At 43.2% G+C, this 14,614-nt stretch overlaps 1 protein-coding gene across 2 annotated transcripts; it reads right to left on the reverse strand.

Moving 5' to 3' along the window:
- Positions 1-533: 533 nt before the first annotated feature.
- Positions 534-14,262, reverse strand: rassf8a (Ras association domain family member 8a). Of its 2 annotated transcripts, none has more exons than XM_083974568.1 (6): positions 13,920-14,262; positions 8,364-8,565; positions 5,766-6,559; positions 5,375-5,572; positions 4,480-4,633; positions 534-2,665 (listed from the first exon to the last, which is right to left on the reverse strand). In XM_083974568.1, exons 2-6 carry the CDS (start codon positions 8,464-8,466, stop codon positions 2,544-2,546), a joined length of 1,371 nt encoding a protein of 456 aa, XP_083830694.1. In that variant the 5' UTR covers positions 8,467-8,565; positions 13,920-14,262; the 3' UTR covers positions 534-2,543. The 2 variants fall into 2 exon arrangements, with proteins under 2 accessions (XP_083830694.1, XP_083830693.1); XM_083974567.1 differs by having other exon boundaries at positions 5,760-6,559.
- Positions 14,263-14,614: the final 352 nt, after the last annotated feature.

Raw genomic sequence — 14,614 nt, forward strand, 5'->3', positions numbered from 1 at the left:
TAGTGGTTTTCAAAGTTTGGTAATAGGATGCATGTTGCATTAAGGTGCAGTGCTTTCCCCCCCTGTACATTCACAGTATAGTGATGCGAAGTTCCCTGTTCCGCCATTAGTCTTCTAAACTTCTTGTTTTATTTCTCAGCTCACATTTTGATAAAGCTTTGGTGGATTTTCATTCCTCAGATGGTAATTCTGACAGCTGAAGTTTATTTAAGTACACCATCTTTACTTCACCAGTCTCCAATAATCTTCATATTAAGTTGCATCATTAATAGGCTGCATGGATATGCAATTTAAATACACTGGCAACATTTGCTTTCACTCCATTCTCCCTTTTTGTGGAAAAAAAAGGAGCTTTTCTCTTAACTCTCTCCCAGCCATGGTATCTATGTCTTTGCCATTACTGTGCAAATACTGCCACCTACTGGTGAAAACCTTGGAAAACATTTAGCCCATGCTGTACAATACAGTTCCAAAAAGTCATTCAGGTTCACAGACAAATACTCACAGTTACCATGAGCACCAGTTGTAACATGTCTAATTTTGGTCGGATGGTTTATTGAATCATGCAATCCAAGTCATATCAGCAGCCAGATACAACACTGTGCAGTACATTAAGGCAGGAAAACATAAAAACAGGTTATGTACAGTCAACAATTTTAAGAGTTCTCTAGAACATACACAGTTGTAAACAGTGACCACAGCCAGGGTGGAAAAATGCACACAAGTGGTTTCTTAAAGGGAAAAATCTGCCTCGATATATAGACTATCACAGATGAGTTGAATTGGAAAAATTTAAAAACCGGTCCCCCCCCCCTTATTATACTGAAATGCAGAGACAGACTGTAGAAACCATGTGTTTGTGTGTTTCTGTAGACAGTGAATGTTACAGGGTGGACTTCCGCCCTCGGCATCACATCCATTATTTGTTCCTGGTTGACAGAACTGATTCGAGCTACAGCATGTGTTGCATGAGTAGAAATAAAGCAGATTAAATGTGGATGTATTTTACAACACATAGTATTATGGTGACAATAATACAGTAGCAAAGTGGAAAGCACTCTGGATAATGTTCTCTCCACTGACATTTCTACAAAATACTGACAGATAAAAGATAATTATAGTTTCCTCTTTGTTGCTGCTCTACTGCAGTTTCTCTCTGTGCAGCAATGTGGCACTAACACATCCAACAACACTTAAACTAAACTGACTATGATCACTGCTTCATTGTCTCTGCTAAAGCTCTACTGTACATAACTTGAATACACCAACTGTGGAATGAGTGTAAGGCACTTTGATGTGATTAGCAGCTGAACTAAGAGGGGTTTCATATCTTGGCTATTTTCGACTGCGCAGCCAAACACACACACACACGCACACAAACACATGTACGCCTCTTAAACCACTAACTCGCTCACACACATATGCACTGTAGCTGTAGCTATTCATTGTATCATCACATGCCTCCATTCTTTTTAGATTCAACTTACTGGTTTACTGCTCTGTGGGTGCTACGTGCATCCTCATATGGCTATATTAACATCACAATCATGCAACAAGACCTGCTAATCTTTGGCCGCAAATCCTTAAGAAAAACAAGCATAATACATCTGGCAAAAAGGATTCCATTTAGTCATTTAACAACAATAATAGTAACAACAACAACAACAACAACAACAACGACGACAACAACAGCTTAGGAGAATAATGAACACTGTTTCATTATGCAGATATTACTGCGGGAATGAGGGCACCTGCATTTGTATAACTGTGAATGCACCGCTTTGTAATAAAATATAACAATTCACTAAATAAAGCTGAAAAGTAAGAAAACATTTACAGTAAGCCATCATTTTGGTACATACAGACAGTAACATTCTTCAGTAACAAAACTACTGTATTAACCTTTTGTGCATAGTTTTAACATGGACAGACAGTCAGAGCTACAGGAATAGATTCTGATATGCAAAATGATTGAGTCTAGACGGTTTGACCACAGACACGAAAGGATCTTTCATTTCTTATGTAGGAACAAGTCATTATGCTGAGTAAAATGTATTCACTGCAGGTGTAAGATACGATTTCATAGATATAGAGATCATAGATTCACATACCAAGTTTCTCAAGAATACTGTTCAAAAGGCAATCTCTTTGAATTGTGATGTTTGTGAGAAAACAATACAAATTCATTCAGCAGGTACTAAAGTAAAAGTAAAAGTTCATTAAAGTGGATATGAATGAAGTCCACACAAGCCTGATGTTTATAAAGTCTTAACATGTTCAGAGTGTACTGCTGTGTTTTTTCTTCATGTCAAAACCTCTAGCTATCTTACATTACCGCCAAGTGCTCAGTGACTTCCATTTCAACATTGCTTCTTCACTAATTGAGTCTTCACACTCAAGGCTGCCTGGCAAATGAAACAACAGTGCATAGTAGTGTGCTACTGAGGTATCTTGTACTAAGATATCCATCAATGTGTTCTGGAGTGAAATGGGCTCTGGGAGCGGGACAAAATGTGCCCCCCCTCCCCTTATTCAGGACTGCCTTACACATAGATTCCCTCTGGGTTCAGGCCAGAGCTGAGGGGGCTTTGGAGGACCCGGAGGTGACTGGACATTGAGTGGGACGACACAGGGCGCTTCAGTGAGCCAGAGAGGGGAACTAAATCTGAAAGGAAATCACATGACAAGAAAGAATATTGTTAACAAGAGTGTGAGTTTAAGTGTATATTAAATTTGACCATGTAAACTCCTTTCACTGATGATGAAAAGCCAAATCCCTGTTTCAAAGAGGTCAAGAATAAACTTAATAAGCAATAAGCTTTTGGTAGCTTCAATGGGAGACCTAATTCATACAAAGTAAAAAAGTTGTGTGTGTGTGTGTGTGTGTGTGTGTGTGTGTGTGTGTGTGTGTGTGTGTGTGTGTGTGTGTGTGTGTGTGTGTGAATAAACTTAAGTGTGTTTCTCTGATTTTGTGCAAAATGTTTTGTTTTTTCTCTCATTTTAAATGTCTTGTTTACTTAAATCAATTAAAAGTACCAATAAATACACAGATTAGAAAATACATAGTCCTGTGTATGCTGCATATCTATCTGCTACGATGCCACCAGGGGGAGCTGCTGAGCCGTACAGCAAATTGGCAAGTGCAGTGAATTTTATGGTCTAGCTCAAAAGCGCTTGCTATGAACTACAGATAGTACAGAAGTACATGAAAACTCTGTTCAATACTTTCCATAAGTACATTTCACTAAACAAATTACTAAACAATTCAGTTTTTAAGTACATGTCATGGAGTAAAAAAAATCTCTTGAATTAACTTTTAATCTGCCACTCATCATGCCTCCATTTCAAAGACCCATGTTTTAGGGTTTTCAGAGGTTTTTTTAGACCTGAATTTGAGAATTTAAATTAAATTCTAATGCTTTTCTTAATCAGGAAGAGTTTTTAAAGCAGCCCACAGTGGACACCTTGAAGACAGACGTTTATGTTCGCACATCTGGATTTAGACATTTATTTCTGTGCTTGCGGCCTTTTTTTTGTTGTACTTTCGGGTTTCAGCCAATAAACTTTGTTTTGCAAGTCTGGATATCCTGTTCTTTGCTACAAAGCTTAATTTTACAAGCTGGTCTCACCCTAACCCTCGTTTCTGCCTTAATTAGTACTCATGAGTCTTTATGGTGTTGGTGCTATATAACTACAACGTTTTTAATTATCAGCTAGCCAATGGATGCTAATGTGATGGGAAAAGCTTGTGTTGCATTGTGACGGCTCTCCCATAATTCAGTGCTCTTGGTTTATGTAGCAGCTCCCTGCTGGCGTCGTGTAGGACGACGGTGCTTCGGTCCAATGAGTCTGTCGCAGAAACTGCTGAGCATGTGATAAGGGGACAGTCCGATGGACAGAGTGAAGGATTGACGGGAGAAAGTGCAGTGATTGAATGACGCCAGGCCTTTCAGTAACCTGGCAGCTGTTGGCATGGAGACGATAACTTCCACTGAAGTGGGTTAAAACTAACACTGTACTCTCTATAACCCCGCCCCCTCCTCGTTTTCTTGCGCGCACACATGAGCGCTGAGCTGAGTCATTTCCTCTCAGCGGGCTGTCAAGACATGAGGTAGAAAAATAATAAGCGCCTTGATGGAACGAAATGACTTTGCTAAAGCACATGCAACCTGAACTTTGTGCACAAAAATAAGTAATTTGCCAATTTGTGAATGGCAACTAGGAATCTGATGTATGATTGAGTTTTGATTCCCAGTTCGGGTCAGATCGATTCAGATCAGTTAGAGTTAAATGACTCCAATGTCTCTCTACAAGGTCGGTTCCCTCCTCATCATTTATTTCCACAGCAGCAGAAACTGTGTGGTACATAACACAGTTTGTTCTTATCTTTGAGGCATGGGTTACACTTCTAACACCAAAGCTATTCCTCGAGAGAAGAAAAATTCTCCCCGTTTAATGTTTAGAACAAAGTGACATTACCTATGCTGTGACTGCTGTGACTGCTGTGACTGCTTTCATCCTCAGCGGGCTCAGCAGGCAGCACAGTGACTTTGGTGCCCGTCTGCTTGATGAACTGCTGCAGGTTAACTTGCCTCAGCTCCTTGGTCAGCTGCTCCAGCTCGTGCTGCATGTCCTTCAATTGAAACAGCACCAGGAGAAAGTGACTTGTCAGGAAACAGTAAAGCAAACCAGCAAACCGGTGCAGATTACACCAGACTGTGTTCGAGTATTGGAGTCCAGGCAGAAGGAAATTCACTTTGACGGTTCCTAAAATGCTTTGTCAGTCTCAATCATTATTAAACAGAACCAAAACACAAGTATGATCACGTTTGCTGGCATGAACATGATCATACAGTACTCATAGTCTTCGGACCTAAGGACTGGTAGGTTGCAGACTGCAGATTGCAGAACCAACAAAATTCTCCTCCCTTTACATATCCCCTCCCAAGCATGCAGGAGAAACTGTGAGGACCATCAGGTAACGTAAAATAGTGAAAGGCTCTCTTTGGGGCCAATGTTTGTTTAGTCTGTCCCAAAGAAATATGGTGGAGTCTGTGGAAGAGGACTTTCTCCCCATGTAGATATGAAGGGTTTATTCTAATCTGATGAAAGCACTAGTTATGGGTAGTCACAGGTAACGTCATATGATTATATAGTATATACCATTTCTGCCAGTACATCCCTCTTAATTGTATTCACTGGCCCTTTTAACTGGCAGCGATTCAGCATCCCAGTGAGGGACGATTCAGTTGGACAGATGCTAAAATGCATTCTTGCAGAAGGATGGTTGCCCTCATGCTGCAGCACTATTTTGTAAATAAATAAATAAATAAATCTCACATTGGTGAAAAATATGTGCTTGAATGCATCTCACCTGCAGTTTTTTGCTGTTTTGTCCGAGGGACCTGTCCACAGCTCTGCAGCTGCTCTCCAGCTGGACGGCCTGTCTCTCCTGGGCTTTCAGCTCTGCTTTAACCCTGAGGACCTGAGCACGAGCCTCTGCCTCACTCACCCACTGGGTCTCCTGCCGCTCCCTCTGCAGCCGCTCCTCCTCCAGACCTGCCTCAACACCCTGGTGGGACAAGGAGACGGACAGCTAAGGACACAGAATATAACCCCTCGCTAGAATAGCTGGTAATAGCTAAAACAATAATGATGAAAAAGAAACAACTATTCCCTGATTGTTGGTGGTTATATTTATCTTTTTCACAACTTGCTGCAAAACCGCCTCCCCAAAAAATCTCCCACAGATAGCACACCTGTACCATTGCCAGCTTTTCTTCAATCTCCACTTCACAGCCCTGCAGTCGTCCACGTAGCTCCTGCAGTCTTTCTTCCAGCTGTCTCTCACTTTCTATTTCAATTTGCAGCTCAGTGGCCCAGAACTCCTCCTCCTCCATCTCCACCTCATTCTTCCTCAGGTGCTTTTCCAGCCTCAGGATCTCCTCTATCAGCCCTCTTCCTGCACTTGGGTCCCCAGAGCCCCCTCCGCCTCGTCCCCCTCTCCCTTCAGCCCAGGCCTGCAGCTCAGCCTCGTAGGCCTCCAGCTTCTTCTCCAGCACGTTGAGAGTCTCTCTCTGTATACCGACCAGCCGGACCAGATCCTCCATGCGGCAGGCCCACAGGCCGGGAGATGCGGTCCCGATGGCCGGTCCTCCATGGTGGTGAGTCCCACCGTTTCCCAGGAGAAATCTTCGTTTAGCCTCAGCTTCGCCAATCCGCCCCCCACTCAGTATCTCCCTGAGGCCTCTGGGCGCGCCGGTGAATGTGAGAGACTTGCGGCGCGGTTCGCGGCGGCGCAGAGAGCGATCGTTGGGATGACGGAGCTTCGCGAGAGGAGGGAGGCTCTGCCGGTGCAGCCCACGTTCAGGTCCCCTCAGAGTGGGTCCTTCTGAGGGGGGTCGCTCAGTCAGGGAGGGGCCTGTGCGATGTAGGATCAGCTGCACATCACCAGCATACTGACCCCAGGTGTTCAAAGAGGCCACGGGGCTCTCGTGAGGGGCCAGGTGACGCTCTGTGTCCCGCCATTTCTCTACCAGAGTGTATCTCCCAGTGCGACCTGTGAACATTCACAACACAATTTGAAATACATGCGACTTAAACTATGCTTTAAACTGATACTGATTCTCAGGCTTTCCAAATCACAATAATATTTACTATATTCAAAATTGCAAAACTGCTTAAACTACTTGGCAGTAAAAAGAAACTGCCATGATATTCAACCGGTCTGCAGAACTAACATGTCGGCACACAACTAACTTAAACATTCAGCAGACACACAGCGCAACACTGTCATCACATTGGTGTCATGTTTCATCATTTTTCCACCTCAAAGTTAAAAAGTTAAAATTTCAAGCAGCTGGTGTGAGCGTGGTTTCTGAAAAGAGCTTATGGTGGTTTTAGAAACGAGATGAACACATTGAGTGTCAACCATACAGAGAAAATGCAGACCGTAGGACAGAACCATCAGCCACCAGAGTGTAAAAGCTGAATAGATCGACTACCTAGTTGGGGTGACATCACAAATAATTAGCTTCATGTTGTTAAGGGAAACCTAGACGCAACACTGGTAGTAGAGTGTAGACAAAAACACTTGTCAAATGTCATAGTGACAAATCAGTGTTGATTTAACATGATGTATATGTTCAATATTAAAAACCAAAGAGGAGGGGGCTCAGAAGTCTTGCGTTCTCAGTCTGGCAGAAGACAGAGGGATGAGTCAGACTTTCCCTCCTACTACCCTCTGCTTTGTGGGAAGTGATGTCAATTCAGTCTGTTCAAGTGCCCCTGTTCCTGAAGGAGCCATATGGGAAGGGGAGTGGAGTGGGGGGAGGGGGTGAATAAATCCAAGAAAGTACCCATAAAGCCTCTGACTATAACCAACTGCGTCTCAGAAGGGGCTTAACGTGTAGGCAGAAGATTCATTTGTTTGTTTCCCTCATATGGACTTTCTCAGTTAACAAAAGGAATTCTGGACATTTGTGTTTGTATGTGTTTTCTAGTTCTCTAAGGGTGAAGAAGATTGGGTGGAGAGTTAAGAGGAATGTGATGAAGTCACTATACAACGACATGGATAACTAGCTGAAATTATGGGACCTCTTGAAGAATCCAGCATGTGGAAACTGTCGTTTAATGTTCCCTGTGAAACAATGACCACAACAACACAATGATCTAATATCTGTGGTGTAACCTAACTATTGGATCCCACCTATAACAATCATCTGACCCAGATGTACATGACGTTGTTGCCAACTAATTACTAGCCAACAACAAATATCTTTAAATAGCAATTTCCTGTTTTCACAAATTCTGCTGATAGAAAAAAAATGTGTTAGGGACTGTTGTATTGTAAGTCCTGATGAATGGAAGAAGGTTCTTTCACACTGCAAAAACTCTTTCCAAGAATATTTGTCTTATTTCTTGTCAAAATGTCTAATCTCTAGTCAAAACAACCCTTTTCCACTTAAAATAAGACTCATCACCTAAAAATTTACTTGTTTTTAGATCATTTTCACTTGTTTCAAACACATTTTCACTTGAAATAAGTAGAAAAATCTGCCAGTGAAAGCAAGTTTTTTGTGCTTGTAATAAGGAAGAAAAACTTGCTCCACTATCAGATTATTTTAAGTGAAAATATGCTTGAAAGAAGTAAAAAGTGTCTAAAAACAAGCTGCTTTTTAATGTGATGAGTCTTATCTTAAGTATAATGAGATTTGTTTTGACTACAAATGACATTTTGACTAAAAATAAGACAAATATTCTTGGTAAGATATTAGATTTTTTGCAGTGCAGGTCTGATGATAGTTTGTGTCTAAAATGTGATTCTTAAAGAGTTTTTCCTTTTAATATGCAAAATGATTTACCTATGGCTTGAGCCAGAGCAATCACCACTTCCTGGCATGTGGTTGCCTCAGTGACACCACAGACGACCCTCTGGACTCCATCCACCCAGACCTTGAGCTCCATGTTGGGTCAGAAGCTAAGGGGCCGGCTTTGGTGTGTTGGCCCCGACATTATTGAAGGCTCCAGTGGTGCAGGGCAGTTGAAACCCCTCTGGCTGTTTCACTGGGCAGGAAACAAACGGGAAAACAGGAAACTCTTAGTCCGGATGTGCTCAAGGCCAGGGTTATAATGCTCAGTCATCTTTAAGGATGAAGTCTTTATACACAATACAAACAGCTCTGCATTTGGTAATACCCTCTGAAACAGAAAACACAAACAGACAGCATTTTTTAGCGGGGGTTCAATGTGAGGTAAGGATTCCCCGGTTGAGAAAGGATAGCCACACATGCCAGGACCAGCTGGCCATAACACTGCTGCTGTTTTGTTCTTCTCTATGAATAGGTACATGTCTGTTGGGGGTGCAAGAAGAGTATGCCAGCAGACATTCCCAAGCCCAGTTCCTGCTTTTGTACAACGGATTACATGGAAGCAGTGAGGACAGAGCAGGAAGACAGACTCAACGACAGAGAGCAGAGAGGAACAGAGAGTGAAACAGAGAGGGCAGAAAGTCTTTTAAAGAAAGACGAAAATGGAGTCAGACTCACAGCGGGAGAGCGGGGGAAGACACAAACATAACGCAGAACGGCCTCAGAGTAGTCAAGATTATAATAAGTAAAGCCATGACAACACATTTATTATGGGAATGTCTTCATGAGGCTTGCTTCCACTGAAATGACCACTGACTAAATTACAGATGCAATTTAAAGTTTATTAAAAGCAGATATGAAAAGGTACAGGCAGTGCTCACTCACATTACCAGACCTAGAAAGCACATGTTAAATAGGTGAAGGTTAACTACTGACTCAATGAAAATCCCATTTAAAAGGAATAGATCCTTCAAAACGTTCTTCCAAGGACAGCGTGTGGGGAGAGGATGAATGGCATCGCTCCAGATCTGTATCACTCTCTGTGGATCTAACCTTCACTGCACCTACACTTCTGAGTCAAAAGGTCCTTTTGTTCGCCAACCCCCCACTAATTACACCTCCCCCGGGCCACGTATTCTCTATCCACCTTCACAGTAACCAGCCTGTCCTATCCACAACCCACTGCTTTTCTAAATATGGTTAAGACATTAGACAGTGCTGGAAGATAGCATTTGTACAAGGCAGGCACTGGAAACACAATTAGTGATTATCCTAATTATTGATCTTCCTTGGTTTTTGTTAATCAATAGTTTTCAATAACACAGTCAAAAATAACCATTGCAAGTTCCTAAAAACAAAGTGAGATCTTCAAATTGCTTGTTTTGCTTAATTAAAAGTCCAACGCTGTTACACAAACAACAAATCCTCACAGCTGAGAAACTAGGAAAAAAAACAACAGAAAATGCCAGACTTTGTGCCAGTTTTCAAGAATGTGTTAGGTGTACAAATCTGAATTAATCTGGTACGAACAGTCTGTGAATTTGCATGTCTGTGAGTGTCACTTTCGACAGTGGCCTGGCTCTCGATCACTCTATTCTTGGTGTATTCACAGCCGGTTGGAAAGTGCTTTTGTCCTTCATTCAGACTGCCCTTAAATGGCATTAAGAGCTGAAGGATAGAGAGGAACAGGAAAATAGTCAGACACATGCACACCACGCTGAAAGATTTTTCTGCAGTGACCCAAAACACTGTCACCATTTTGTTTAACCCCCCCTCTTGACGGGACGAGGAAACAGTAATAGCGGCTGAGTAGGTCTTGATGCAAAACAGGCATAGCGGATCAGCCAGGGAAAACGTTTGGACACACTGCAGGGGGGAGGAGAAAGTCCCCCCCGCAACCCCCACCAAAAAAACAACAAAGAAAACACTACCTATAACAACAATCTAAGACTAATGGCATCTGCAGATGCACCTACAAAGACCAATCTATGAACGGTGCTGCACTACACCGGCACTAAAACAAAAGAGGCAAATATGCAATGAAAGCAGAACTTTTCCTGTGCAGTAAATACAAATGCCTCTTCCTCACATGAGCTGAAGAAGACTCTGCAGGGCATTTGCAAAATGTCACTTGCTCTGGTTTGGACCAGTGACATTTATATACATTAACATTAACCCAGAAAACCCCATTTGATGATACAGGCACAGCGGTGTAGGGCAGAGAGCCATCCTGAGCTCTGGAAGCTCCATTCTTCAGGCCTGTCAAAGCCAAAGCCTGTGGAGATGCCCGCTCCCTGATCTGTGCAGCTCGTCGTATGCCAGAGAGGCCGAGGAGGGCTTAAATTCCTGCGAATTCTATCTAAGCTCAGTTGAGAGACGACCAACTGCAGCAAAACCTCAAACCCAGCTGACTTAATCGCCTGCCTTTATTTACTTCAGCCTGTCGGTTGAGTAGCGCGGCCTCGAGATGCCTTTCCACTCTTAAGCAGCGAGGTGTGTGAGCAGAGCAGCCTGCGCGCTCACCTTCTCGGCTGCTGGTGACGGTTCTCTGGGCCTACAGCAACACACGGAGTTGGCAGGGAAAAAGCTTCAACTGGCTGCTGGTGTAAACAACCTACCATATGTTCCTGTGGGGGCTTCAGCACGACCAACACACTCCACTAATGCAGACCATGAGGAAATACACTAGGAGCTTTTACTGTGGGAGGTTAGAAAAAAAAAGGTTCCCTCTCTTTTGGGGGGATTTACAGTCTGTCAAGCATCACAAACTGGCCCACGGATCATGCAGTCGAGCAGTTTGCTGAGCACGGGGCTATGTGGGGGAAAACAAGATGGGCATTTATTACGTTAAAACAAAACCAAGAGGCTGGACTCAGGAGAAAGCCTATAGGGCAGCAACTGAACTGAACTGAAAAATGATCTCACAGGAAAACACAAATGCTCCACAAATACTACCTTTATGAACAGATGCTATTACACAATGCCTCTGGTCTGTGTTGACTATTGTTCATTAAGGTGGAAAACAATGCAGCCATTTCATGAAGCGCGGAAGTTCAGGCACTGCAGCTTTTGAAGGAATTTACTATATTTATGCACACGCAGCTAATGAAAACTAGTAAGCTTTCCATTATAGAAGACTTCTAACAAGCAAATCTCTCTCACTCCATTGTTAATTAAAAACAATGGGATACTTCTTACAGACTGGAGCAACAGAAGTCTGTTCTAGTCCTTGCATATTGCTAACCAAACTTTAATTTAAATTGCACTCCCTGTAGGGTAACATGTAATTACTAGCAATTTATACTGTGCTGTAATTGGTAACAGATCTGTTGTGAAATGGATCTCTGTGAGCAGTCAGAGACAGACGCTGGTTTATTGTGGGTGCACTGGTGCTAACTTGTTGGAACAAACTGGAAAAGAGTTTTTCTTTTCTTTTAGTTACTCTAGATTGTCATCAATATCTACAGCTCAAAATAATCCCTGAGCCTACAGCGTATTTGGGTGGCAACAGTATACCATTATTGTAAGGATCAGAACCCTGCGGTTAAAAGTTAATGGTCCTGCATTTGGTTCAAGATAAAGAAGTTCCTCGCCACAAATATGCCAGCCCGGCCTGTGTTGAACACTCTGCAAACGTAAACATCACAGAGCATGGCAAAAACTGTTGCCAGAGTCGGGCCTTGATCCCGTAGAGTGGAAACTGATAACAACCTGGGTATGCATTCCTGGGACGTGAGAATGCAACGGGCCATGACTAAGAGATAAGAAGGCTATGGGTCTGTCTGCCCTGTGATCTTGATGGCTATGCACCATGCAACAGCTATGCAATGACACTTCAATGAACTGCAGCCTGTTGGAATTGGTTTCTTTTTTTTCTTCTTTTTTTTTTTAAGTATATTTTGGGGGCTTTTTATGCCTTTAATGGATAGGACAGTTCAGAGAGTGACAGAAAATGGGAGGATGACACGCAGGACAGGGCCGCTCGATACGGGATTCGAACCGGGGCCGCCTGCAGTGAGGACTGTAACCTCAACACATGGGGCGGGTGCTCTACCAAGTACCAACTGAGCTAAACACCGCCCCGGAATTGGTTTCTATGAATTTTCTACTGGCAGGTTTCCATAGTGCCAGCATCCTCTCAGGTTATTACATGTCAGACCAGACCTAACGCCTGCAACAGAGACAGTTGTCAATTTATGCAATTAAGAGGCAGAAGTGGAAAAGCTTTAAAAAAAATGTATGGAGAGCAAGCAACCCCAGAGTTTAGACAGATATACACAGATACGTAACAAGCATTTTATCAGTGGGGTGTTTGAGATTAAACCCACATCCAGTAACCCTACACAACACCCATAGCCCCTGTGAGCTTTCCAGTGGCCCCTGCCCTAAAGCAAGCCTCCTCCTTTCTCCCCCCTCCTCTCTCTGCCTGGCTGATATTAAACTATTAGGCACTGGAGCAGCCTCCCCTATTTGGGAGGTCAGTGCTGGCAGAATCCCGAACATCTGGACGGCACGTTCAGCCAGCAATAATGCCGCCTTTGTTCCCTTGCCATATTCACTGCTCACTAGCCAGCTTTGAAGAGCCAGCGGGGCAGGCAGGCAGGCAGCAGGCTCTTGCTCTGGGGCAAAGGCACAGCGGGGCAACAAGAGGCCTCTGGCCAAGGTTTACATGTTACAGCGGTTTGTAAGACATCATCTGGTGTTGAATCACACTCCTGCGTATGAGCATTTATAGAACCAAAATGTTTTTTGCAGCGGCAGCTGGAAATGCAGACGCATAAGAAAAGTGGCAGAACTTATTTATTTTTCCAGACTGTAGGTAGTTCTTTGCAGGCTGCTCTTCATGGTGCTATGACACCATTCAACACAGAAAGACCACTGAATTATATGATTCTATTCCTACACAAAAGCAATCCTCAATGATGAAAAAGCATCTGCTGTGAGACATAAAACCTTGGCTGAGTGCAGCAGCTCCACAGGTTGGTTCTGTAACACCTGGTGCTTTTAGATAGAAAAAAAAACAGTGAGTGGTTATCTTCATGGATTCTGTTAGGATTGATTATATCTCCACACCATGAGAGGTTGATATGTTTCCAGAAGATGCTCAGCCCCATAAGACAGTTTTTGGGGAAAAGCTAAGAAGGTTTTAATTAAAAACATCTCGGCCTGTTAAGATACTACAGTCAGGATTAAGCAATAACACTTAAGCAGGCTTTAAAGTGGTCTTATTTCATCATCTGGCAGATAAAAACACAATCAAAATGAGTATCAGTTCGATAGTTTTCCACTGAATATCCTAAAGGACAGAACCTGACAGAACATATTAGTGCCACCGTTCATTAAAAGGCACATCCACCTCATCTGGTTGTTGTCGAGTGGGACGAGGCTGCTAGAGAAATGGCGATAATGGGGCTGTAGTGGGCTCAGAGAGTAGCCCAACTATTCCACTACAGAAATGTTTCCGTTATCTCAGCCACCTCTCAACTACAGCGGTGCTCAGCTGCAGCTACACTCTGCTACAATCACATCCACCTAATGGTCTTTATTTACCTTCACGGTCCAAACAGGAATTCAAGTCAGAGCCGCCGACGTGAAGTGAAGTTTAGGGGGGAAACACAGGTAAAGACGTGAATTCCGCAAATTGTTGTCCTTCTTCAGCATTACCCAGTAAATCACTTCCAACGAACTGCGACAAAGTAGCGCTCAGCTTGCCGGACAGAGACACAACAAAGCGGCTGCCGACGCCTCAGAACAAAGCGATAATTGACGTTTTTGGTCCTCTGTCCGAAAGTTTTTTGTGTGTCTCCTCCGTACGCTGTAGTCTTTCTGCGGGCTCACCAATGAGCTGCGGAAATTGCCCCTCTCCCCCGTTTCATTACTCCTGCTGCTGGTAAATACATCGCATTGGAAATGGGACACCGCAAGGCATTGTGGACTGTTTAAAGCTGCAATACACTCTGAGGGGGGAGGCTACCTGGCTGCAGCCAACTTTTACACACCCAGGACATCTGAAATGTGCATAGACAGTATATAGACTCCTCTTTTTGATTGGATGCTGACACTATAGGAACCCCACCTAAAACACTTAGACATTGAAATATAGGTGATGAGTGAGCTAGGCAGGATCCTGATAGCAAAAATCAAAATACATGACTGAACTAATTGAAATCTGTAGTTTTTTTTTAAAGTTTTTTTTATTTATTTTAATGTTCCCAGAACGTAATGGTTAATCAGGAGGGAAAAGT

The sequence above is a fragment of the Trachurus trachurus genome (genome assembly GCF_905171665.1).
Source record: "Trachurus trachurus genome assembly, chromosome: 6".
Classification (NCBI taxonomy): Eukaryota; Metazoa; Chordata; class Actinopteri; order Carangiformes; family Carangidae; genus Trachurus; species Trachurus trachurus.